This window comes from Sceloporus undulatus, chromosome 1 (assembly GCF_019175285.1).
Source record: "Sceloporus undulatus isolate JIND9_A2432 ecotype Alabama chromosome 1, SceUnd_v1.1, whole genome shotgun sequence".
NCBI classification, from domain to species: domain Eukaryota; kingdom Metazoa; phylum Chordata; class Lepidosauria; order Squamata; family Phrynosomatidae; genus Sceloporus; species Sceloporus undulatus.
Window position 1 is genome coordinate 210,273,888 of NC_056522.1, and position 14,191 is coordinate 210,288,078.

The following is a 14,191-nucleotide window of genomic DNA, read 5'->3' on the forward strand; positions in this document are numbered from 1 at the left end:
CCCTTTTAAAAATATTTGGATGTGCTGGATGGCCCTGGGTGCCTCCAAAACTACTGAGGTGTATCTGGGCTCCCTGTAGGCTGCACTTTCCCCACTCCTTCTCTGGAAGATAGGATTGAGGTACCCAGCCAGGCTCCAGTTTAAAATGTTATCCCTCTTATTGGATTTTGTCCTAAAAGCAAAGTTCAAATGAAACTGACAGCCAACTTGTTAAGTTATTCCAAACTGTACCTCATAAAGCTGTTCAGTGATATTGTTCTGATTCTTTGCATCTGAGAACTGTGGGGTCTCCGTGTAAGCTTTAAGCATCCGTTCCAGACCTTTAAAAAAGATATTCATATATAACCATTGATTAAACACACTTAAATTATTGTAAAAGATCTTATAGGACAGTTTTGCCATGCAGAATGTTTATTAATTCTTCATGCACAGATAAATATCTTTGGAAATAATGTGGTATACTATTTTTAGAATATTGTCAAGCTGTTTATATATGTGTGTGTTAAAAAGTAGCTGCTTTTGACTCTAGACCCCACGAAACCATATACACTCATACTGTTTTTGGGTGGTTTTTTTGTTTTGTTTTGTTTTTTTATTTATATACTGCTATTCCAAAGATCATAGCGGTGAACAGCAAGTAAGCTAATTTGCAAGTAAGCTAATTTGCCCCCAACAGTCTGGGTACTCATTTTAGTGACCTCGGAAGGATGCAAGCCTGAGTCGAGCTTAACTGAAACAAAGCTGACAACATCACGATAAAAATGGATAGCAATAACAGTAAAAATACAATTGTATGAACAATGTTCAATACAATGTGTTATTTTAGAGAACTAAATTAATCTAAAGTAAAGGCTTGTTTTTAAAAGTTAGCCTTTATTCACATTTGAGAGGTTAAGCAAGAAGAGGCTAGACTTTTCCTAAATGTATACTGGGCCTGGATTATTATAGATTCCTGAGCTTTCCTGGATGCAAGAGAAGGTTAAAAACAACCAACAGTTCAAAAGAACCTTTTATTCTGCACCTCCATTAGTTCTCTTCTTTGAACTACTCCCTGAGGTTTTCAACAGTGGAAAAAAGAGCACAGAGCTTTGAGCGGTGAGAGAAAGGCAACAGCATGTTTGGCAAGAAATGTTTCTGAAATTATTCTAGGATTCTGTTCTCTTGCATTAAAATAATGGTACATCCAGACTGGCTAATACTTTCACAACTTGTTTCCATAAATGCTTCATAGAGCCTGAGCAGACTGGGTGTTGTCATGCAATCCTGCTGTTCATGTAGATTTCCTCACTCTGCATTCCACCCCACTCCACAGCATGGAGATAAATAGGACAGCATTGTTCTAGACAGAGTTAGTCTATAATACACTTACTTGGGAATACGTCAGTTAAACTCAATGGGGCTTGCTTCCGGGTAGACCTATATAGGATTCCACTGAGTCATGAGTCTATTGACTTCATTGCTTGCTCATTGTGCTTCCTAATGCCAGGGGCCCTACAGAAAAGGGAACTGTCTGAGGAGTCTATAACATCCCTGGCATTGTCTGCCCAGACTATGAAAGCAGCAATCCTGACTCACCTATCACCATTTTGTGATTGGTGGGCTCTAGAGATTTTCAGGACTCTCCAGTGGTTCCAAAAGGATAGAAAGTCTCGATAACCCCTGCCATTCACTAATAAGATGAAGCTGTATAAAGGAATAATAATACACACAAAAGTGTTTTTTTAACCACTTTTGGTGGACTTGTGAGAATGCAAAGATTTACTGGAGAAATATAAAATTGTATGATAACCTGTTTTGTCTTGTATGGCCTTTTCCAAGTCCTTCTGCAGGCGTAGTACTTTAGCTTTGATGGAAGCTTGTCGCCTCTCTTTTTCAATAAGGCTTGTAGCATCTTCTTCCTTTTGTAGGAAGGAAACATTTAGAAATTCAATTTGGAAGGGAAAGAATGAGATGGTTCAAAAATAGACCTTTATTCAAAGTGTGTATGTGGAATGAAGTATGTATTTGGTAATGCTCTCAGCCAGTGTACTTGAGGTGTTGACATCACTGGCACCCTGTCACAAAGTGACAGGAATGATGACAGTGTGTTTCTAGTCTGTGGTGTCTTCATGCATTACAAACTATTTCAGCTATTGCTCTGGAATACAAAAATACTGACATGTAGTAGGTTCCTCAGCAATGCATGTAAAACACCAGTCCTAACTTTCTACAGATTAAAGAAATGAAACCACCCTTTCAATTAGTGTGGACAGGATTGATGGTAGGAAGGGACTCTTTAATACAACAAGCACCCAGCTGACCTTTTCCTGTGTGCCTTCAATTCATTTCTGATTTATGGTGACCTTAAAATGAATCTATATGAGGTTTTCTGAGGCTTAGAGTGTGTGACTTGTTCAGGGTTGCTCACTGGGCTTCCATGGCCAAGCAGAGATTTGAATCCTCTCCAGAGATGTAGTCCAATGCTCAAACCACTATACCATGCTGGCTGTCCAGTAAAATCCTGGTCATTAATCTGACTCCTATGTAAGCCACATTCTTGAAAGCTGTAGGCAAAGTGGCAGACAAAGCTCCATCTTATCTCTTATAAAGACACTGGCAGCACATCCACTGCTACAGGCATCAGTTTTCCTGCCCAAACCCCTTCTGTTTCTGGGTTGGCATTAAGAGGACAAACTAATATGACTTAGACCACCCATCCCAAACTGATGTCCAATACATCTGACAAATGGCAATGATGAAAAGTCTGTTTGCCACTAAACCTTGCTGATTCCTTCATTAGAATCTTTGTTTATCTTAACTATGTCATACTATTAAAGAAAAGTGCCAACCAAATGTCAAATCATGCCCTTCTATATCTAATCATCTTTTATCCTTTAAAAGTATCCATTCTTTTATCCAAACAAGAGTACTGAATTGTACTGAACTGGCTTCTATGCTTGATACATGTTAAGTCATTTTTCCACCACTATACAACAAAGTTGGAGACGAATTATGAGTGCCTCTTTAACACTAGGCGATTATAGCATTACAATACCACTTAAATTGCCTTGGCTGCATCTTATGGAATCCTGAAGTTTGTAGTTTGGTTGCGGTACCAGATGTGTCCTCTGGCTGAGAGGTCTAAGTGCCCCCCCATTAAAAAAACAACTTCAAATTCCAGGATTCGATAGGATAGTGATAAGGCAGTTAAATTATAGCACTGTAATTGTGTAGTGAGAAAGGGTCCCTCATAACGGCACTGGAAGCCTTCTGGGGACATCACATCAGCCACAGGCATGACCTAAGGCCAAAGTAAATGTGGTTTATCCATTCTTTCATTGTTTCACCTTTCATTCATATAGATCATGCAGGTACGCCTTCCCAGTATTCCCCACTGAACCATATTGTTGAGCTGGGACTAGAAGAAGTTTTCCCTGCCCCATGACTAGAGAGGATTTTTTTTCTCACAGAAGGAAGCAACAAAATCCTGCTCTTATTTTTGATTGGAGATAAGATTGGTTCCTGTGGAGATTGGGTGGAGACTGAGGGAGAGCTGGAAAGGCAGAAGTTTTTTCTGCTAGGCTGGAGGTTGCCATCCCTACTATAGAATTATCTTTCCCACTCCAGACAAAATCAATGCCTATAAATTTAAATTATTTTTCCAATTGTGTTTGTAAGTGAAAATAGATATAATGGATAAGCCAAACTAAATCTGTTATCTGGACTCTGCACTTCTGTTGTGGGAGGGCAATGCAACACATATCACTGTGGTACCAATAAAAAGTCGTGATTAAGTAGAATGAAAACTTATAGTGCTGAATAAATGGTTCTCTGTTACTGTTGTATTTCATCTTTTCAATACAATGCAAAAAAAGAAACGGATGGAGAGAATAGCAGCTTTTTCCGTGCTGCTCCACATACCGTCTTCCTGAAGGGAGATGGTCATAAAAGCATACCTTTTGTCAGACTGATTTTTCCTGTTCAGCAGAAAAATGACCATCTCCCCTTGGGAAGAGAACAGAAGTGCTGTAACAGCATGTAGAGTGGCACAAAGAAAGTTGCTAATCTTCCCAATTGGTTTTGCTTTGCTTTTCTTGTGTGGTAAGTCCTTTTTAGACATGACATTGGATCACGGTGTGTAGGGAGGCACAGGAGAAAACATAGTCACAAAAACATATTCTACTGTAACTTATGTCCTCATTGACTATTTCTTTGTTTCCTGTATGGTTAGAGCACTTGACAGCATACATTGTTTAGTGGCCAACCCTTTGTAAAGGAAATACAACAGGGATATTGAAATAAATGCGAACCCATTTAAAGTTGTAGTGTATGGCTCAGTACAGTTGGCCCTCCGTTTTCACAGGGGATCCATTCCGGACACCCCTGTGAAAATAGAGGCTCGCACTGATTCAAGCCCCATAGGCTTGAATGGAGCACACCCCTGTGTGTGTGGCAAGGGCATGCATGCTGGGCACACATACCATTGCAAACAGCAAAGGTTAGGAGGGGCGACTAATTGATTAAAATGTTCTTCATTTGGGGACTAATCTTGACCTTGTGGTTTTTATTATCTATCTAAACTTGGTTGCAACAGGTTTTTATTGCAAAAAGGAACAAAACAAAGCATGCTTTAGTATTTAAAATATTAGCAATGCTCTCATTTTGGTAATCCCATAGCATGTATCTATCACATAGGTCTCTGGCCTGATTTGTACTGAATGTGAGCCATGGATGAAGCTCTGTGCATATACGGTAAATGTCTGTGTGTTTCTTCATGGTTAAATGCAATTACAGAGTGTATCAAGCAATTTATATATTATATTACCAATCCAGCTGTTAACTCTCCTGGGCAGCGTCTTGCAAATTTTACATTTGACTGGACAAGCACACACAGTAAACATTTGTGAATCCAAAAAAAACCTTCAGTGTATAAGGGCTCACATTCTATATAAATTATGACCAAAGAAACAAAAAGGGGGCTGAAGTATACAGATAGGAGAAAAGTTGGTCCTCAGTGATTGATGATAACCAGAGGAGAAAATATATTTAGTCTCTATAAGCAGAGATGGCAAAACTTCCCTTTTATTTTATTTTATTTTTGCCTATGTGTCTCAAAATCCTCCATGCCATAAAAACTAGAACAGTCCAAAAATAACTAGTAATGGACAGTACTACACACATGGGAACTAAATACAGTTGGCCCTTATATCCACAGATCCGTTCCCCATGGATTCAAGTATCCAAGGCTTGAAAATATTCCCCAAAAATATAAATTCAGAAAAGCAAACCTTGATTTTGCCATGTTATGTATAAGACACGATTTTACTGTGCCACTGTATTTAATGGGATTTCAGCATCCATGGATGTTGGTATCCAGGAGAGGTCCTTGAACCAAACCCCAGTGGATACCATGGGTCTACTGTATATTCCCTGCACTGCAATTAATAATAGTTATTGTGGCTGTAAAATTCTGGGACATGTAGTCAGAAGAATAACTTTACCAATCTACTTTCCGCATTCTGTCACATGTGTGAATGATTGTTATTCCCTGCTGAAAGCCCAAGTAAAAAACTGCTCCTGGCCACTATTAAGAACACTGGTCTTCTACTGAGTTACTAGAACAGGGTCCTACAGAGTGTACTGAGACATATTCTGCCTCCAGGGATTCCTGCAATATCAAGCCCTTCCCCTTGCACTCAAGACTGTGGGAAGTTTAGAGAGCACTTACATAATAGTCAGTTAACAAGAACTCCAGTTTGGTGTCTTCAGTGGGGATGGACATTTCTTTCACTAACGTCTGCACATCCTTGTCAGCATCAGCCTCACAGACAGCATTATGAATCTTTGTGTGGCACTAGAATAGCAATAAGCATGCTTAAATGGGGAAATATATTCTCATTGTGTTTAACTGGAAATGTGAAAGATCCTAGATTTACATACAGCAATTAAGTTTTCTCCAAAACTGGAAAGCTGTCGGCTGTAACGATTTAACATACTGTACAGAAGATATAGTCTCTCTTTTTCAAGGTCTAGAACACTCTGTTTAAAAGAGAAAAGGAATTAGCATACATAGAAAAGCCAATCTGTAACATTCAGGCCATTTGTCTGTTGCAGGCACATACATTTCCGGTTATTATATTTCTGAGATACTTAAAATACAACACCCCCCCCCCCAAACTCACTCCAACTTAAATCTTATTTTTTTATCACAGAACAGTTCTTTGAACCTTACTGCCTTGCTGCTGAAATTCAAACAGTTGCATGGGATCCGATCTTTTAAAAGTGAACATTAAAATGTATGTGCACCGACTATCTCCTTGGTAAGCTCATTCCACTGCTTTGGGATGACAATAAAAAAGCCACCATCCTGTTGAGGCATACAAGGATAAAAGGATCCTGTTTTTCAGGAGGGGATCAAAGGATCAGAGAGAGGCTCTTAGAGGTCATTTAGACCTTGGTGGTCAAGTAAATCTGCTGGTTAAATCACTAGGAGATTTGCAGTGATTTCTTATGAGCAAAGATTTCTGATAACCCACTTGCTTAACAACCTGCCCATCAAAATGACTTTCCCTTTGACTCTTATAGTCTGAAAAGAAGTCAGCTTGAGTGGATTTTTGTGTGGGAGGACTGTGTTCTGCTCATTTTCAATACTCAAAGCAAATTCCTGAGCTCAAGAGTTCTTTAGCTAAGGGTGGTCTTTTGCACCAGGCTGCATTTGAAGGGTCAGGTTTCTAGTAAAAAGCAAAGCAAATCCTGCCAGTTTGAAGTCAGTTCATCTCTAGTTTAGTCTAACCTTCATTCATTGCAGACTCTACAATGCAGGATGGAGCTACTGCATGCATCCCTGATAGATGAATGTGCAGCTTCTGCTGTTTCCTTTGTCAAAGGGAGAATTCATCAGCTCATAAAGTGATCTATCCCACTGCCAAATGCATCTGAGGAAGTAGACTGAAGTCTACAAAAGCTCATGCTGCCAATTTCTTTTTTTCAGTTTGTCTCAAAGGTGGTACAAGACCTCTCTATATACTAATTCTACAGACTAACACAGCTATATCTTTGAGTTCTGCCAAATAGCTTTGACTGTTTGGAAGGTTCTAAAATTTAGCTAAAATCTATCTTAAATTTACACCCATTCGTTCTATTTCTGCTAGAACAAATCTTAGCCAGTAACATATAATGGAGAATGTGGGGACGTTCTACATGAACAATGTACTTTGTCAAGATCTGAAGCTCCACAGAGACCTTTTCTTCCCAGCTTCCAGCCCTTCCTACAAAGCCTTAAAAGAAACAGGCCTTTTACCTGGAAAATGGCGTTCCTTCAACTCCCCAAAAGCTCATAATGAGTTCACTGGTAGAGAGAGAGACTGCAGAGGTTTTGGAGGAAGGATTGCTCTCCTAATACAAGATGGGGCTACCAATGTTTGCCTAGGTTTATGGATTGACCTTCACAAAAGCCAGTTAGTCAAACATGCATGTTAAGAAATATTGACGAGATTCACATAGAAGTATCCACAGGAAGTTTTCTGCTTTTGTCTGTGTGTGTATAGCTGGATATTGATGGGTGAGCAGCATTTGCATGCATCCCAGTACAACTGAGCAACACATTTTTCACCCATTAATCCTTAGTGTCCCATTCAATGACATCTAGAAGCAGGCAAACAGAAGAAAATAATCCTCAGAATCTGAAATTTGACAGCACAAAATGCAAAAGCCAAGAGGCATCACAAATGTCAATAAAATTCCTGTGGAGTGAGGGATAGTTTAAAAAGAACAAACACCTAAGGGTTTGAGACATTAATGAAGAAATACAGTACAGTAATTAATATATCAGGTACTTTCTGGATTCTTTGATCTTATAAGATTGACAATTTTACAAAACTACTCAGGAATTGGGTCTCCCTCCTTTAGATTTATTTTCTTCATCTTGGAAATATTGGTTAACAGTCTGTACTGTGAAAGAGGTGGGGTCCAGAGAGATTATTTTTTGGCAGAGTGAGGAGAAATTACTATGTTAGATCAGGAATCAGGTTCTAGAGGATCCTGGATAGTTCGTTTGGTTTTCACATTGTTATTAGGCACTGTTTTAGATCATCATAAAAAGGGGGGTAGGGGAATCTAGCAGCAGCTTTAAGCCGACTGACCTATTTTAGCATTAAAATTTTGAGGATATCCATGAACTTTACAATGGAAGAGCACACCAGCCATGTCACCCTATAGGGCTGTCATAACTCCCTGCAACAAAATAAGTATAACAGCACTGGATTACTTTGCTGGGACTGCACAGTCCTGCCTCCCATGATATGGGGATCACAATGATGGATTATATATAATTTTCTATAAAAACTAAGTTTTCTTTTTATCCAAACACATCCCTCTAGGTTTATATTAACACTGCATTTTAGGGTATCCAAATCTTGGGTGGGGGTGGGGGGAATAGAGAGATGGTATCATTAGATCAGATCAGAAAGAGCTTTTGTCATGGCTGTCTGCTGGCTTGGGAAGTCTCACCTCCAGAACAATTCAGAGAAATTTACAATGCCTGGAAGCCAGAAACTCAAGGGCAGTGATCTCAGGTCTCAGCACTTCGAACAATGTGGACTAGTGGATATGTATCTGTCTGTATATAGGAAAATGAAATAAATTAAGACTGAGGAGGAACATCCTTTCTTCCTTGTGCCATAGACTTTGTGCATTAGGGAACTGCATAATAAATACCTTAAATGTCCTAAAGGCACGGGATTCTGTAAGATTTTGGGAAAATCAGGGCCAGTCCTAGTTGGTACTTAGATGGGAGACTGCCAAGGAATATCAGGTGCTGTAGGCTATATTTCAGAGGAAAAACACCTCTGAATTTTCCTTGCCTGAGAAAACCCTAAGAAATTCATGAGGTCGCTATACATTAACAGGCAACTTGAAGGCACATACACAGAGTTAATGTTACTCTTATCTTCTTTCTCCCTACTGCACCTATCTTGGTTGCATGCACGAGTGACGTCAAATAACCAACTTGAATATGCTTTGCATGATGCCGTAACTGTTTTTACGTCATCTGAAGTATAGCCTACAGCACTTGGTATTTGTTGGCTGTCTCTCCATCCAAGTATACACACATAATGAGGGGAGATTTATTTTCCTATTGGGCTTCCGTGAGGTTTGTTCATATAACATATTGGAATTTGGCCAGTGTGTCTGTATGTGTGTCCAATTGGCCCAAACAGTGTTTATCTAAACACTGTTCACAAAATGTCACCTAGCAGGAGCTTCTATCCTCCATTGTGAAGCCCTGAAGGCTACAAAGGTAATCCCCTGCTATAATCTGTAAGATAGTAACTTCCTGAGGCATCTCCATAAGTGGAAATGGTGGATTCAAACAGCCATTGGCAGCCTTGTTAAGCATATGACTGAGTTTCCCTTGTAAAAACCAATGGGGCTTAAAAGTGCATCTCCTTTGGCTGGATCATGGCCTTTTACGTAGGTGTGCTCATTTTAGCTGAATAATGCTAAAAGGACTGGAGCAGATCTATGCATGTAATTAAAAATACAGCAGCTCTCAGTGGAGGTGGTGATGCTTAACAGCATTTAATTAAACTTCTGCTCCAAGAAAAATGATTGAGTGGAAAATTTATGGCCCATTGGTTGATGCTGGTGAGGGTTTTTTTAAGCACTTGTAACAAACTTCTATATTTTATTTCTTTAGAGATCAAACTCTAATGTAAGCTATGACAAGAGTAATCTGAGATGTTGCCCATTGCTTGATCTAATGGAGAGATCTGATTTTAACAGTGTGGGATCCTGAGAAAGAAATACAAATGAAATAAAGTGAGTGTCAGGGAGAACTGTGTACAAAGAAGACTCGGTTGCTTTAGTCATTTTCACTGCAAATGGCCAATGTTTCATTTTTAACCTTTCTTTTTTGGATGCTGGCCAATTCCTTTTAACTTGACTAGTTTCTCTTGGAGTAGATACAGGCTTCACTTCAAATGCCAGAATGTGTGTCCAAAAGCAGAGGTCCAAGCAAAGGTTTTGGACAAGATGGGTGATTAAATGTAAAGAAATCTTTGGAACATCATAACTCTTCATTGTGCAAGTATACCATAATCACTATTGGCATAGGGAAAGGCCTTCTGTAATTAAAAAAAAAAGCTCTTGTGAAAAAAAACTCAGCCAGAGCTGCTGTCGTGAAATGGGAAGCATAGGTAGATTATAAAAAGCCACTATAGAATCAGTTGGATTGATCTGCCCTGCCATCCACAGAACAGGTAGATTATAAAAACGCCCCTATATAGGCACCTTGTTGCACCAGGGATAGGGAACCAGTTTGATATGGTTTGCCCCCATCTCATTCCATCCCCCCAGCTGGATGTCAGGGGGCCGTATGAACATACCCCAGATACTAGGAGATGGCCATACCTTGTAATATAACTGACACCTCTGGTCAGTGTCTTTGCTTTACATGATTTTTGCAATGCGCTTTTGGGGGTACCTAGTGCCTAGTCTGGAAACTCCAATTGTACAGAATCATGGGCCAGGTTTGGTCACAGGAACAGCAAGGTAGTGACCATATAAACACCCATATTGAAGTCACTCACTGGCTGCCTATCTAGTTTCTGGGCACAGTTACCAGGTGTTGGTTATCACCTTTAAAGCCCTACATGCCTTTGACCCAACCCTATCTAAGGGATCGCCTGCTTCCATACAATCCACCCCGTACACTCAGGTTCCTATGGGAGGAATTTATTAAAGCCCTTAAAGACACAGGTTTGACGGCGACACCTCCCAGAGGACATTTTCTGCAGCCGCTCCCCAAATTTATGGAATGGCCTACCGGTACAAGATCCGTCAAATTACCAATCTAGAGAGCTTTTAAAAGCCCATTAAGAAGCTCTCTTCCAGCACGCCTTCCCGGAGTAAACGTAAATACTTGGCCATGAATAGACATCCCATCTATTGAAACTCTTGCCCATACATGATTATTATTTGGATTAGTCGAATTTTATATGTAGTTTAATCTATACTCTGTGGTTAATCTGTTTTAAGGGAGGGACATTATGTATATATGGATGCATTTTAACTTGGTACGCTGCTTGTTGCCTGGCAAAAAGCGGGATAGAAATTAAAATTTTTATTTATTTATTATTATTATTATTCTTCCCTCGTTTTTCCCATGTGTGGAAGACAACAGGACAAAGCCTCACCGATATCCACAGTTCCCGCTCATCCCTTCTATTCTTTCTATTTTCTGGGTTTGGAAAGGTGTGAGGCAACGGTAGAACAGTTTGTGAGATGGATTAGGCTTGTGAGTCATGGACTCCCTCCCCTCCTGTGAACTATGACAGATAGGTTAGTTGGGGATTTTGTAGCATACATATTAGCAGTTATGCCAAATTGCATATTAGAGAATTCAGTGCTATCCAAGTCCTGAATGTATTTTGTGTGGATATGGATCACACGTTGGATGCATCTTGAAAGTTCAGAACTACGAGTGGATTCACCACCATCTTGACACTGGAGCCACCAGCCTCCACTGAACTACTTCAGTCTGATAATAATTTAGGTTTAGGCCCTTTGAGCTGCAGATTACATGTCACACCTGCAGAGGATACACTTTACTACTGAGTTATGGACCCCTCCTTTAAAGTTTGCACCTCAAGCAAAATGTGTTTCCATTTCTGGGGTTATTTTTCAGGCCTTGAAACGTTTAGACATCAGGTGCAGTACATCCTGAAACACACCGCCATAAATTCCTTGCCTTGCTGAATTACAAATAAAAATATGGATGAGAGAACAGAATGTAGCTTGTTTATATTCTGGAGAAATCAACGAAAAGTTTATCAGCACAACAAGAATCTCAGAATAACTTGCCTGGTGGCAGTTTTCTAAAGTGGTCTCCCATTTTAACCTAGTTTCACAGGCAGCTAAATTCTTTTTATAATAGTCTTCGTCATCCTTTGTCAACTTTGTTGCAGATTTTTCCAGGTTTCTGAGCATCTGAAAAGAAAATAATCATGCCAGGTTTTCTTACTTACTTACTTATTTATTAAAGAGAGAGAGAGCCATAGAGAGAGGACTGACTTCCTCACTAGAAGCATTTTTCTCATATGGGGATAAACTAATACAAATGACCTTTTATTTACTCTAGAGATGGACAACTGCAAGTGGATCTAAGGGCCAGTTCCTCCCCAGGACTCTGTGGGATACACAGATTATGAAAGCAAGCAAATCAATAAGTGCTTCTAAGTCCATTTCTGATTTCGAAAAAGGGCCACTTCTTGATGTTAGACATTGCAGAGGAGACAGTGAACTGTCTAATAGGCAAATTGTTATTCCAGGAGGCTACCAGGAGAAGCAGTTCTTCTTTTTTATGGCCATACAGGGAATTTTGAGGGACTGAGGACCACAAAAACAGCTTGCAGGAGGGATACATGAGGCACTGGGGCCACACTGTGCCCACCCCTGATTTATATCTCTCTAAGGTCAAGAGAAGTGAGGCTGCCATCTTTGTAACTAAGTGCAGTTTTTGATGTAACTTGCACATAACAATAATGCAGAAGAGGGTGTAAGGCAGAGGAAAATCATTATGGTAGGCTGCAGAATGTAGAAAGATCTCCCCTTCCCATAAGTAGTAGATCATCTCTGAGATAAACATAAGATGAATGTTGCCAGATCAGGTCAGTGGTCCAGTTCCTGGTCATGCACACACATCCCAGGGAAGCTCATAATCTGACAACAGCTGGTCTAGTTTACAATACCTGGCATCTAGCAGAAATACAGCATAGCACCTTAGAACGAATGCTGTTCATAGGCTTGCATCCTGTTGTCTAGTCCTTAAATTATTGGCATGTACTTATGTGTTGATTTGCTTTTCAGCAATTGATTAAATGTGTCTCCTCCAGTTGGAACAAACTCAAGGAGTTGGCCATGGCCAATAGACCTTGACCTCCATGATTTGGAGAATAGTGCCTATTCAGTGCCACCCAATCAGGAAAACACTACAGAGCAGTAGCGGTCAATCTGTGGAGCCCTGGGTCTAATTCCAGAAGCTCTCTCCAAGAGTCCAATTCAGACCTTTACTAAGAGTCTTCTGTCCCTCCTCTTAACAGCCCACTGGACAGAGATGGAGAGAAAGAGAGGGACAAGTGGTGGCATCACCATTTACTTACTTTTCTTTTGGTTTTTGGTGAAGCCAGTGGTTGGGAGCTCTCCGTGTCACGGAACAGTGCTTCATGGTCCTTGGTAAATTCTTTCAATTTCTTCTTAGCCTGCCACAAAACACAAAAACATCAGTGGGGTAGCCAAGGGGTGCTGTCAAATGGGATGCATATTTTTTGTGGCTTGCCAAGAACTCCCAAATAGTGCCAGCCACGTGTGCTGACTCCTGGGTTAGACCATGCTCACACCCTTTTATGGCAATTAAACACAGGAACTTGCCTTTATTTGTTGACGCCAGTTGCTGAGGACTGTGTCAGCTGCCTTCTCAACTGTATTATCTAGCTTATAGAAGAGAAACACCATGACGTGTGAAGGAAAGCATTGTTTCATAATCAGGCTTTATCTTCTAATATTGAAGCACCAGGTTAATATTGCTTGGGGCACATTCAGAGCTTGGAGAGTGTTTTTTCTTTAATGACAATTCCTAAAATTCCCCAACCCACATGACAATTTTTGCATGATGCTGGAATCAGTGGAAAAAATTGTGCTCTTCAAAGAGGTAGCTATGTTTCTTGCATTGGAGGTTCAGTACAAAATGGCATTGTCCTGGCCCTTTATAGGGACATTGTGAAGAAAGCAGTCCCCATTACATGTTACATAAATTTCTGGGCCCCCAAAACCTTTTTGTGCCCCACACATTTTTAACATTCAACACAATGAAGTGAAAAATTCTAAGGTGAAGCCAATCACCTACAACCACTACCAACAGGACAACTCATCTTTTCTGTGTTAACAATACACACGTTGAGAGAATGTGGTAAGAAGTGAAACACTAGACTTCTCTACACATACAGTATAATCAGTAAGTCATGTATGTATGTATGTATGTATGTATGTATATATATATATATATCCTGGAAAGTATAATCAGGATATATATATTTATCATCTTGAGCATGCGTGCCATTGCCCTGCCTGATTATTGTCATGTTCAGTCACTAGCAGACTGCTGTCCAGCAATGCAAATCTGCCACCCATTGCACATGTAGATTTTCCAGGAAAA

At 40.0% G+C, this 14,191-nt stretch overlaps 2 protein-coding genes across 5 annotated transcripts in view; one reads left to right on the forward strand and one right to left on the reverse strand.

The window, feature by feature from the left end:
• Positions 1-14,191, forward strand: part of LOC121921681 (bile salt export pump-like) — a 390,920-nt gene that overhangs the window by 120,815 nt on the left and 255,914 nt on the right. The window lies entirely within an intron of this gene.
• The window catches only part of NOSTRIN (nitric oxide synthase trafficking), a 36,791-nt gene that overhangs the window by 5,837 nt on the left and 16,763 nt on the right, over positions 1-14,191 (reverse strand). Inside the window, exons 6-12 of the mRNA XM_042450239.1 lie at positions 13,408-13,470; positions 13,140-13,238; positions 11,842-11,967; positions 5,920-6,018; positions 5,708-5,833; positions 1,790-1,898; positions 232-320 (exon numbers count right to left, since the gene is read on the reverse strand). Coding sequence (XP_042306173.1) covers positions 232-320; positions 1,790-1,898; positions 5,708-5,833; positions 5,920-6,018; positions 11,842-11,967; positions 13,140-13,238; positions 13,408-13,470 — 711 coding nt within the window. The remainder of the gene's footprint in view (positions 1-231; positions 321-1,789; positions 1,899-5,707; positions 5,834-5,919; positions 6,019-11,841; positions 11,968-13,139; positions 13,239-13,407; positions 13,471-14,191) is intronic.